Below are 10,893 nucleotides of genomic sequence, written 5' to 3'. Positions count from 1 at the left end.
GCCTTCAGCTAGAGGGAGAACGAGGTGAGTTGCCCCAAAGCTGCTGAGTTGGGAGCATGGGGTGCATCAGAGGCTGAGGATGCTGTCAGGGAGAGGTGGGGTCCCGGTGGGATCAAGCCAGGTCGATCCCCAAAGCCTCCTTGCTGCCGGGATCCTGCAGTGCTGGAGGCCAGGCTGGATTTACGGGGGGGCGGCGAGGGCGAGGAGGGATTAATTCTGCCCCCACCGCCTCCTCCTCCTCCTCCTCCGCCAGCGTCTAATCTCTGCTGGGGCTTCGAGGTCTGACCCTGCTCTGATCGAGGACCGGGATAACCCTGGCTGAGCCGGGCAGGATCCACCCGAGGCTCCCGAGAACCAGGTACTCAGAATTGCCCTTTTTTTGGATATTGTTTATTTTTCAGGATCGATGCGTTTATCTGAAGGCCGGGGGGTGTTGGATGAGTGTGAGGGATGCAGGACGGGATGTTCCACCCTACCGGCGGGGCAGGGATGAGAATGGGGCGGGTTTGGGGTCCCCGCGCTCCCCATGGCGGGGGTGACATTTGACACTGCGGTGCCGCACTGCACCCTCCTTAACCCTGCTATAACTACGAATAACCCACGCAACTGATGAATAACCGCGCGCTGTGGGGCGGGGGAGGGCCGGACCCCCGGGGGAGGGTCCGTGCGGGGCCGGGACACCCCCACGGGGTGTGGTGGGCTCGGGCCCGCCCCCACCTGGCGGTCCCGCCCCCGGCGCCCCCCCGGCACCTGCTGCGGCTCCGGCCATGGGCGCGCTGCGGCGGGCGGCGCTGGCGCTGGCGGCGCTGCTGGGTGAGCGAGCCCCGGGGGCACCGGGGCACCGAGCGGGACCGGGGGACCGGGGGATGCCGGGCAGGACGCGGCGGAGCTGTGGGGATGCAGCGGGCGAGGTTCGGCGGTGCTGGCGGGGGATCGGGGTAGCGCGGCGGGAACGGGGCAGGACGCGCTGGGACCGGCGGGACGCGGGAAAAGCGGGATGGAGCGGGCAGGACGAGCGGGAGATTTTGGGGAAGCATCGGGCAGGACCCGGAGATACCGAGGGGGCACCGGGCAGGGTGTGGGAGCAGCCGGAGGCGCCCGGGATCCCGACACCGCCGGGAAGCCTTAGGGTGGCACCGGGAAGGACCAGCCTAAATCCATGGACCGTGGGGTACCAGGGGCGGGGGTCACAGCACCCACCTGTCTCTGTGCCCCCAGTCCCCTACCCCAGCAGGCAGGTTGGGAGGAAAGGAGGGAGAGATCCATCCCCCTCCCCTTTTAGGAGTGCCTGGAGTGGAGAAAATCTGAGTCTTTCTGGGAAAAGCCATTTGTGCCTTGGAGCTGCCAAACAGCCGCTTCCAACACCCCCAAACCCGATGTACCCCCATATGGGGACACGCCAGGGACTCCAAAGTGAGTCCACAGTTCACCTCCCTGCGTGGCACTGCGCAGGAAAAATCCACTTGTTTTCCCTTGTTTACTGGTGCTGCACAGCCATCCCAGCTGGTTTGGAGGTGGGGGATCTCAACGCTTCTCTGTCCGTGGGTTTTTCCCTTCTTCCACCCCTAATTTCCCACCCCATTTGAGTCTTTTTGGAACTTGCCACGATTGCTCCAAAAGAAAACATCCTTTGGCATTCCCAGCGAAGGAGAGGCCTTTGGAGAAAGGAAACGGCCCCAAAAACAATGGCAGCAGCATTTCCTTCCAGCAGAACACTGGGTGGGGGTCCTGGAGCCGCCACTTGTTCCTCCTTGAAGGTTTTCTTCCTTGATAAAAGTTAATTAAAGCATGCTTGTATGAGGCATGGGGGTCTCTCAGCCCTTAAATCCCACCAGGGCGCTGCTTTGCCGCATCCTGATGGCGTTTTCTGCATGAAATCATGATGGATTCCCACCAAAAAAAATCACACTTGAGCCCTGGGATGTGACATCACGGGCACTGATAGCTCAAAAATGCAGCAAAAAGACCCTTTTGAACCCCAAATGTGTGTTTTTCCTTTAGTTTTGCTTTCAGGCAGTCCTTCCTCGTCCTGTGGGATCCTCATGAGATCGAGATGGGGAAAAGCAAAATGAGGGATGTTTGTCATCCTTGTTTTCTTCCCAGTCCCTATCCAATCCCATCCCCAATCCCAACCCCAATCCTTTCCTCAATCCCATCCCATCCCATCCCATCCCATCCCATCCCATCCCATCCCATCCCCGCCTCTCCCTCCCACACCAGGGGTGAAGCACGTTTCCATCTATAGCAAAGTCACATATGATTATTGCATTATTTAATTTTTTTTCCCCAAATTTGGTCTCTCTGGAGGATAGGGCACTTTCTGGCCCCCCCCTGCCCCCGGGGTCGTGAGAAATGCCGCTGTGGATTTTCCCAAGGGACGCCGCACAGCCCAGCATCTCCTATCTGCCCGTTTATAAATAGTCAAAGTTAAGGGAAGAAAAGGAAAAAAAAAAAAATCCCCAAAAATAATTTTTAAAAAAGGGAAGGCTGCCTTGCAGTGCTGAGATGCTCCTTGACCTTTTTCCAAGCTTTTTCAAGGGTCCCTTTTCCGGCCAGATTCCCGCTGTGTATTTTAAATCCCAAGCTTGGTCTTTTGGGATTTAATTTGGGTCTGGGTTTCACATGACTCCAGCGCCTTAATCCTATCAACTGGGGTCATCAAACCCCAACCGCCTCCGGGATTTAATTCCCCTGCAGTTCATGCTTTAGAGACTTGGGGAGGGGGCTGCAGGGGGAATTTGCTTTTTTGGGGTTCAGGGTGTGCCAGAGCCAGGAAACAGCTTTTTTTTGGGGTGAAAGGATAAAATTTTAGATGAGGATAGGGTGATTGATATCAGCAGGGATTAATGTTAAGATTGCAGGGATTTAAAGGTGATTTTTTTCCATAGGGAATGAATTCAAAGGGAAATTGAAAGCTGTTTTTAAATGTTTTGTCACGGGAAAATTTAAAGTATTTTAGAATGCTAAATTGTAAGATATTTATTTAATAGGGGGAAAAAAATTATGGCTATTTTTAAAGGTAAATTTAAGTCTATTCTGTTTTTCCATATGCAATAAAAATCCCAGCAGATGGGCTGGGGCGGGGGGAAAACACCCGGGCAGGTGTTTAGCTCAGGGCAGCTGGATCAAAACCCAGGTTTTGAGCCCAAAGAGCAGCAGGAGGGGCTGAGGGCCCCAGGCCCCCCTGGATGAGTATGAGCACCACGAGCAGCTTAATTTTTTCGATCTGGTTAAAGCATTAGAGGATTTGCAGCGTCGAGGTGGCCAAAGGCAGAGCTGTGCCAGGGGGTTCGTCCCGTGCCTGCAGCTCCAAACCCGGCCCCACCAGCCTTTCTCAGGGTCACACCTGTCTGAGATGGCGAATTTGGGTGAATTCTGCAAGAAAAAGGGGATTTTGAGGAGAGGGCACCCTTCAGATCTGGATGCATCTCCCTCTCCCCCATACACTGGAGGGGAGATGATGGAGCTGGGATCTCCTGTTGCCGCAGGAGTTTTAAGGATGGCAGAGCAAAGCTGCAGCCCCAGAGCACAATTAACATAATTAACGTGCTCCTCATTAGCTTTCAGGGTTAACAGCCCCGGGTTTGCAGCAGGGAGCAGCTCTGAGGCTCACGGGGCTGTGTTAATGCCTTGGGGTGCAATGGGAACCCTCTGGCTGGTGCCAGAACATTTTTCCCTCTCTGGAGCCTGGATATCCCCAGGAATCCCCAGCACCTTTTTTGTGCCCAAAAAGCCATGCTGATGGAGGATGTGGAGTGAAACACCTGGATTTTCCCAGGTGCTGGGGATGCACAGGGGTGTAGAAGCTGTGGAGTCGTTTATCGATGCCATCTGCATAATCAATGAACTATAGTATTAATAATTTTTTTATTATTATCATTATAATCATTATACTTGTCACTCTTTTATTACTAATATCATTATAAACACTCTTATAATTGTTTTTGTAACTATTATAACTGTTAGAATTGTTTTTATTAAATTACAATTATAATCCTTCAACCAGATCTATTACCTGTTATCTCTAATATTTCTAATAGAAATTACAATACAATTATTGAGTGTAATCTATTTTCTTCTAGATTATCCCAGTTTAACACACTTTTATAATGATGGAGATCTGGGCTGAAAACACCTTGATTTTCCCAGTTGTTGAGAATGCAGGGAGGTTTAGGGACTGTGCCATCTGCATAATTAATTATCTGTATTATTATTATTGTTGTTGTTGTTGTTGTTGTTGTTGTTGTTGTTATTTTCTATTTCTATTTCTATTCTTATTATCAGTATTATCATTATTATGACTGTAGTTGTTATTGTATGGAATCATTGTTACAATTATTATAATCACTATTATTATTATCATTATTAATATAACTTTTATCATTATTATTCCCACTTTTAGAATTATTATTCTCACTTTGATCATTACTCTCATTATTCTGAGCACTATTATCACTTTCACATCCCCGCTATTATCCCTATTCTTACAAAAATATACCTATATTTATAACTGTTATAAATTATATGTTCTCAATGATCTATTTTGTTCTGGAAATTCCAATTTAATGAGTCGCCATCCCATATTTCTTTCCACTTTCTCTAAATTTCATACAATTATCTGTATAATTACATATAAATACACTATAATTACCATTATTTTTCCATACTCTCTATTGGATCTGATACCACAGCTTTCTATAATTAATAAATAATATTATCAATGATTTGGGACCTGCAGGCGCCTCCAGCATCTCCCCCCCCCCAACCCCTCCAGGATTTAAAGGTTTAAGTTCTTAGCCTGGGGGAGCTATTTTTACGCATCCTCACCAGACTGGGCCTTATTTCTCCCAGTTTTTCACCAGAGAAGGGAAATGTAATTATTTTTTTTTTTTAATTCCTGAGAAGACTTATCAGCCGGAGCAGAGTTTCCTGCCTGGAGCTGGAAGGCTCCGTCCGGAAATGGCACCCATGCCTTGCCAGGAGGGGGATGAACGGATGCGGGAGGAGGCTAAAAATACCCCCCAGCTCCTTGTTTCCCTCTTCCCACCCTGGAAAAATCCAATTAAAACCTCTGAGCTCTTAGGGAAAAGTGTGAGGTTATTGAAAGCTCCCGAAATCCTTCCTTTTCCCCCCAGACTGAGGGTTTGGGATGAGGGGGCAGCATCATCTTTCCCCCTGCATCCCAATGTGAGGCATCCCTGGGGCGCTGGCAGGGCTGGGCCAGCCGGGGTCACGGATCGATGCTGGATGGATGCAGGGATGGAGCTGCTGGCATGCAGGGCCTGCTGATGTTCCCCTGGGAAAAACAAACCAGCCCCAGCACAAACTCAGCCTGGGCTGATTAATTTTCTGGCCGAGCCTTAGGGGCAAAGCTGGGGAATGATCTTCCCCCAGGAGCTGAGCATCCCTCTCCAGTCCGTGGTACCACCCTTGCCCCATCAACCCCTCCAGTGGGGCTTGGGGGATGCTGGGATGCAGGGGACACGGTGACAGGGATTGGGGTGGGATATTTAGGGTCAAATGAGAGAAAGCCACTCATGGATTATCCCAGTTTAGTGCTGGCAGCAAAAATGGGATGCTGGGAAAGGTTTGTGGGGTGCACATGGGAGAACCCTACAAATAAATCCCATGGGATCTGGTGCAGCATCACGGGAGGCTGGGAGTACCCCAGTACTGAGCTAAGGGGGTGTCTGCCTGCTGGAGGTGGCTGTATCCTGGGAAGGGTGACTTGTGCCTTAGGAATTCCCGAGCTGAGCGTGGGGCGGAAGCTGGGGTGGGAGGGAGCAGCAATGTCCTGCGTCCTCCGGAGCAGGCGGAAAGCCCTTCCTGTGGCAGGGAAGGAGGCAGAATGTTCTCTTGGTTCAGCTTCCTGGTGATAACCTGGGATTGTTGTTTTTGTCTTGGGAATGGGGGTTTTTCTCACAGTGAGGTTTTGTGGAGAAGTAGCACCTGGGGTTGAGTCATTTCCCCATTTCTTCCCTCTCCCATGGGCAGGTGTCTCCTTGGCCGTGCTGGAGGTGCACGTGGGGACGAGCCTGGTGTTCTCTGTGGAGGGGCAGCAGGCAGTGCTGCCTGTCTGGTACAGCAGCCACTCCCACCAAGAGCCCTACATCACCTGGATGCTGAACAAGAAACCTGCTCCCTTCCAGGTGAGGAGAGGGCTGGGGCTGCAGGACTGGAGATGGAGGGGACCAAGCTGGTCAATGACCATGGAGGGGCTGCTGGTGGTGCCTATGATGGGGGGAAGATTATGGTGTCAACCATGGGGTAGTGGCCACAGTGTCCATGGTGGAAGGATGCCCATGATGATGAGGTGGCCATGATGGAAGGAAGCCCATGATGATGAGGTGGCTGTGGTGGAAGGAAGCCCATGGTGCCCACCATGATGCTCATGATGGGATGATGCTCATGGTGCCTGTGCAGGGAAGATGCCCACAATGGGCAAATGCCCATGATGGGGGGAACATCATGGTGGCCCACAATGGGTAAGTGCCCATGAGGGGAGGAACCTCATGGTGGCCCACAGTGGATAAGTGTCCATGGGAAGGACGTGGTGCCCATGATGGGGAGATGCCCACAAAGGGGAGATGCTCATGGTGGGGACGTGCCCATGGGGAGATGTGTGGGGTTCCCACAGTGGGGGCATGCTTGTGGTGCCCATGGTGGAGAGTTGGCCCATGATGGGGTGAAGTTCATGGCACCCACCATGGAGAGGTGACCACCACGGGGGACATGCTCATGGTGCCCACCATGGGGACATACCCATGGTGCCATCTCCATACCCACGGGGAGCTGCTTGTGGTGCTCGTGATGGGGTGGTGTCCACAATGGGGGGATCTCATGGTGCCCACCATGGGGGTACCCTTGATGGGGGTGCTCATGGTGATGTGTAGATGCCCACAATGAGGTCATGCAGTGCCTGCAGTAGGGAGATGCTTGTGGTGCCCAGAGTAGGGTGAGACACAAGATGGCGAGAGATCCAAGATGGGGAGATGCCTGTACAGGCAGGAGTTGTGGTGTCCATGGTGGGAAATGCTTACACTGGGGAGATGACTGTGGTCCTCATGATCAGGAGGTGCCTATGGTGGGGAGGTGCTCATTGTGCCCATGAGGGGAGATGCCCACACTGGGGTCATGCCCAGGGTGCCTGCAATAGGAAGGTGGGAGATACCCCTGGTAGGGAGATGTCCTTGGGAAATGCCCATGGTGCCTACAATGGGAAATGTCCACAATGGGGCACCACTTGGAGTGCTCCTGATGCGTAGATGCTCATGATGGGACAGTTGCTCATAGTGCCCATGCCAGGGGTATTTGTGCCTGTGGTGGGGAGCTGCCTGCAGCAGAGGTAAAGCTGGAGGGGGCTTATGCAGCAACCACTGCTCTACAAAATTTGGGATTTTGGGGGACTCTTCTCTCCAGCAGCATGATCTGGAAGCACAAGCATGTGGTATTTCCCCAATGCAGATCCTGTCAGTCATAGGCGGGGTGGTGAAGGTGGAGGAGACAGATCTGAAGTCCCGTGTGGGGTTCCTGCACCCCATCGAGACCCGCAACATCTCGCTGCTCATCAACGCCACCCGTGAGCAAGACTCGGGTCAGTACATGTGCACTGTCAACGTGGTGGATGACATCATCAGGATGCACAAGAACGTCGGCCTCATCAACCTCACCGTGCTGGGTAAGGCTCCCCCAGTCCCCCCGGCTCCCTTGGAGCTCCCCATGGTGTCCCTCAGGACTAACACCTGTGCCCACAGTGCCACCGGCCACCCCCACGTGCCAGCTGCATGGCAACGCCATCGTGGGGGCCAACGTCACCTTGAGCTGCTCCTCCAAGAAGGGGAAGCCCTCGCCCATGTACCAGTGGCAGCGCGAGCCGCCCACCCTGCAGGTCTTCTTTCCCCCTGCCCAGGGTAAGGTGGCACCGGTGTGGGGCTGGGGAGTGGGCTGGAATATCCTGAGAAGATTCAGATTTCATCTCCTTGACCACTTCCTGCACGAGGAGGTGGAGGGTGTGGGAGTGGCTGTGAGGCAGCACCCAAATTTTTCACCTGCAGACCGGGCCAAGGGCACCCTCAAGCTGACCAACCTCTCCCTGGAAATGTCGGGGGTCTACGTCTGCAGGGCTGAAAACCAAGCAGGTTCTGAGAACTGCAGCATTGTCCTGGAGGTACAATCAAGTGAGTACGTGTCCACAGGGCTGGGGAGGGGGACACAGTCCCCATGAGGTCCCTGTGGGAGTAAGACAATGAGGGAATCTCTGTCTCTCTCTGGCAGCAAGCACCAAAGCAGTCATCGCCGGCGCCGTGCTGGGCTCCCTGGGTGCCCTTGCCACCATCATCTTCTTTGCCCAGAAGTTTGTTGGCTACAGGAGGAAAAAACGTGACAGCCAGGAGGAAGGAGCCAACGAGATCAAGTGAGGAACTCTTCTTGTGCAGGGGGCTCAAATCATCAATAGGTTTCAGGGTTAACAGACGAGGAGAGTGTTTCCACCTCTGGCCCATCATTTCTCAGGCTCAGAGTTAATAGTGGGGAAGAGTTCTTCATCTCTGGCCGGTCATCAATATGCTCCAGAGGCAACAATCAGGAAGAAAGTTTCCACCTCTGGCCAGTTGTTATGAGGTTTCAGAATTAACAGGGGGATTTTCCACCTGTTTTCCCCTTTCCCTTTTTGTTTGGGGTTCCGGGATGTCTGCACACCCTCACTGCTAGGGAGAGTACACTGTGGAGGGAGGGATGGAGGGATGGAAGGGTTCCCAGGGCTGATCTCTGTGACACTCTCCCTTCTTGGCAGGGAGGACGCCGTGGCCCCCAAAACCCCATCATGGCCAAGGAGGCCGGCCTCAGACACCCTGTCCAAAACCAGCACGCTGTCGTCCATCGCGGGCCCGCGGCAAGGCTACGGAGCCAGAGCCCCGTCCGACACCGCCTCCATCCTCACCAGCACCGGCAGCTACCGGGGCCCCCCTCCCCGGGCAGGGGCGCGGCCCCCCAGCCTGTCCCCCCCCGCCGCCAACGGGACCCCCCGGCGCCGCCCGGAGCCCCCCGCCGCTGCCGCGGGCGCGCTGCCCCCCTCCAGCCTGGCACGGGCCGGAGCCGTGCCAGTCATGGTGCCAGCGCAGAGCCGAGCGGGCTCCTTGGTGTGAGCACCCCCAAAACGGGGTGCCCACAGCCAGCCCATCCCACTCCCCGATTCCTGGGGTGGTTTTGGTCCCTTTTTGGGGTTTCCTTTTCTTTTTAACAGATGCCTCGAGCAGCTGGACTCATCGTGGGTGTGTTTAATGGGTGCAGGGGCTCTCTGCGTTGGAGGGACCCCATAAATATCACCCCCCAAACCAGCCCCAGCCCTGCCTCAGGGGGGTCCCCTTTTATGTTTTTTTTTTTTTTCTATATCTATATATTAGGTGAAATGAGGGATTTTTTGACAAAAGAAAGTAGGGGTGGGGGGAGGGGGGATGATGGGGACACACACACACACTTTTTTTAGGGGTTTTCTGATTAAAAGCTGCTGCGCTGCCCAGCACCGGCGCTTTGGGTGAGTTTGTGCGGATTTCGAGGCAGGGAGGGATGTGCCATGACCTTCTGGGTGATGTCATAGGGCAGGGTGATGTCACAGTGCACCAGCCAAGCTCCTCAGGCTGAGGTGACATCACGATGGACGTGTTGTCACACCCATGACCGTGATGTCACTCCCTGTGTCAGGAGGTACGATGCCACAATGAGTGTGTGACATCACAGCACCTGAATGAGGCCTGGATGATGCCATACAGGCATCACATGTCCATCAGGGATGTCACCTGTGCCTGCATGATGTCACACCTACCATCACAGAGCAGGGATGTGACACGTGCCTGTATGATGTCACACCCACAGTCATGCCTGGTGGTGACATCACACACAGTGGAATGATGTCACTCCAGCCGTCACACACACCTGTATGGTGTCACACACCCAGCAGTGACATCTCACACACCTGTATGGTGTCACAGCAGCTGTCACTTGTCCAGTAGACATCACCACCCATCTCATGCCAGCACCTCACAGGTCATCTCCCACCCACAGTGATGTCACAGCCCACGCTGATGTCACGTCCCAGCCTGGCAGTGATGTCACACGTGCCTGCAGCGTGTTGTACACACACATGGGAAGTCCCTGCTGGCACCCCCAGCCCTCCCCCCTGCCCACTGTGACCTCACCGCTCTGCCGGTGGCATCAGAAGGCACCGAGGACAGGCCGGGGCTCTGGCAGGGGCGTTTATTGGGGCGGGGGGTGTCTGGGGTGGGGGGGGACAGCCAGGGACAGGGGCGGGGCCTGGCTGTGGGGGGACCCCGGGGGATGCATGCGGGGGGCAGGGGGTGAAGCGGGGGCTCCTGGGCCTCGGCGGGCAGCGCTGGGAGGGGGTCGGTGGCGAGGGGTGTCCGGTCAGCAGCTGGTGGCCCCTGCAAGCAAGGAGAGAGCGAGAGGTCAGCCTGGGCATGGCCCTGCCTGTACCCTGTACCCTGAGCCTTGTCTGTACCCTGCGCCCTGCTTGCACCTTTAGTGCTCTCTGCACCCTGCACCATGCTCTGCCTGTACCCTGCACCCTGAGCCTTGTCTGTACCCTGTGCCCTGCACCCTGTCTGTACCCCTGAGTCTTGTCTGTACCTCATCCCGTCTGCACCTTTAGTGCTCTCTGCACCCTGTGCCTGCCTGCACCCTTCACCCTCTACCCTGCCTGTACCCTGCACCCTGTGCCCTGCCTGCACCTTTAGTGCTCTCTGCACCCTGTGCCCTCCCTGCACCCTGCCCTGCCTGTACCCTGCACCCTGAGCCTTGCCTGTACCCTGTGCCCTGTGCCCTGCCTGTACCCTTCACCCTGTGCCCTGCCTGTGCCCTGCACCCTGAGCCTTGCCTGCA

The 10,893-nt window shown here is 54.8% G+C and overlaps 1 protein-coding gene across 1 annotated transcript; it reads left to right on the top strand.

The window, feature by feature from the left end:
- Positions 1-750: 750 nt before the first annotated feature.
- On the top strand, positions 751-9,418 carry LOC131567473 (endothelial cell-selective adhesion molecule-like). The gene is made up of 7 exons (XM_058819111.1): positions 751-813; positions 5,995-6,149; positions 7,465-7,678; positions 7,755-7,910; positions 8,055-8,177; positions 8,275-8,413; positions 8,792-9,418. Exons 1-7 carry the CDS (start codon positions 768-770, stop codon positions 9,141-9,143), a joined length of 1,185 nt encoding a protein of 394 aa, XP_058675094.1. The 5' UTR covers positions 751-767; the 3' UTR covers positions 9,144-9,418.
- The last annotated feature ends 1,475 nt before the right edge of the window (positions 9,419-10,893 follow it).

This window comes from Ammospiza caudacuta, chromosome 23, assembly GCF_027887145.1.
Source record: "Ammospiza caudacuta isolate bAmmCau1 chromosome 23, bAmmCau1.pri, whole genome shotgun sequence".
NCBI lineage: Eukaryota > Metazoa > Chordata > Aves > Passeriformes > Passerellidae > Ammospiza > Ammospiza caudacuta.
Note: the sequence above shows the minus strand (reverse complement) of the source record. Positions and strands in the feature narration are given on the sequence as shown.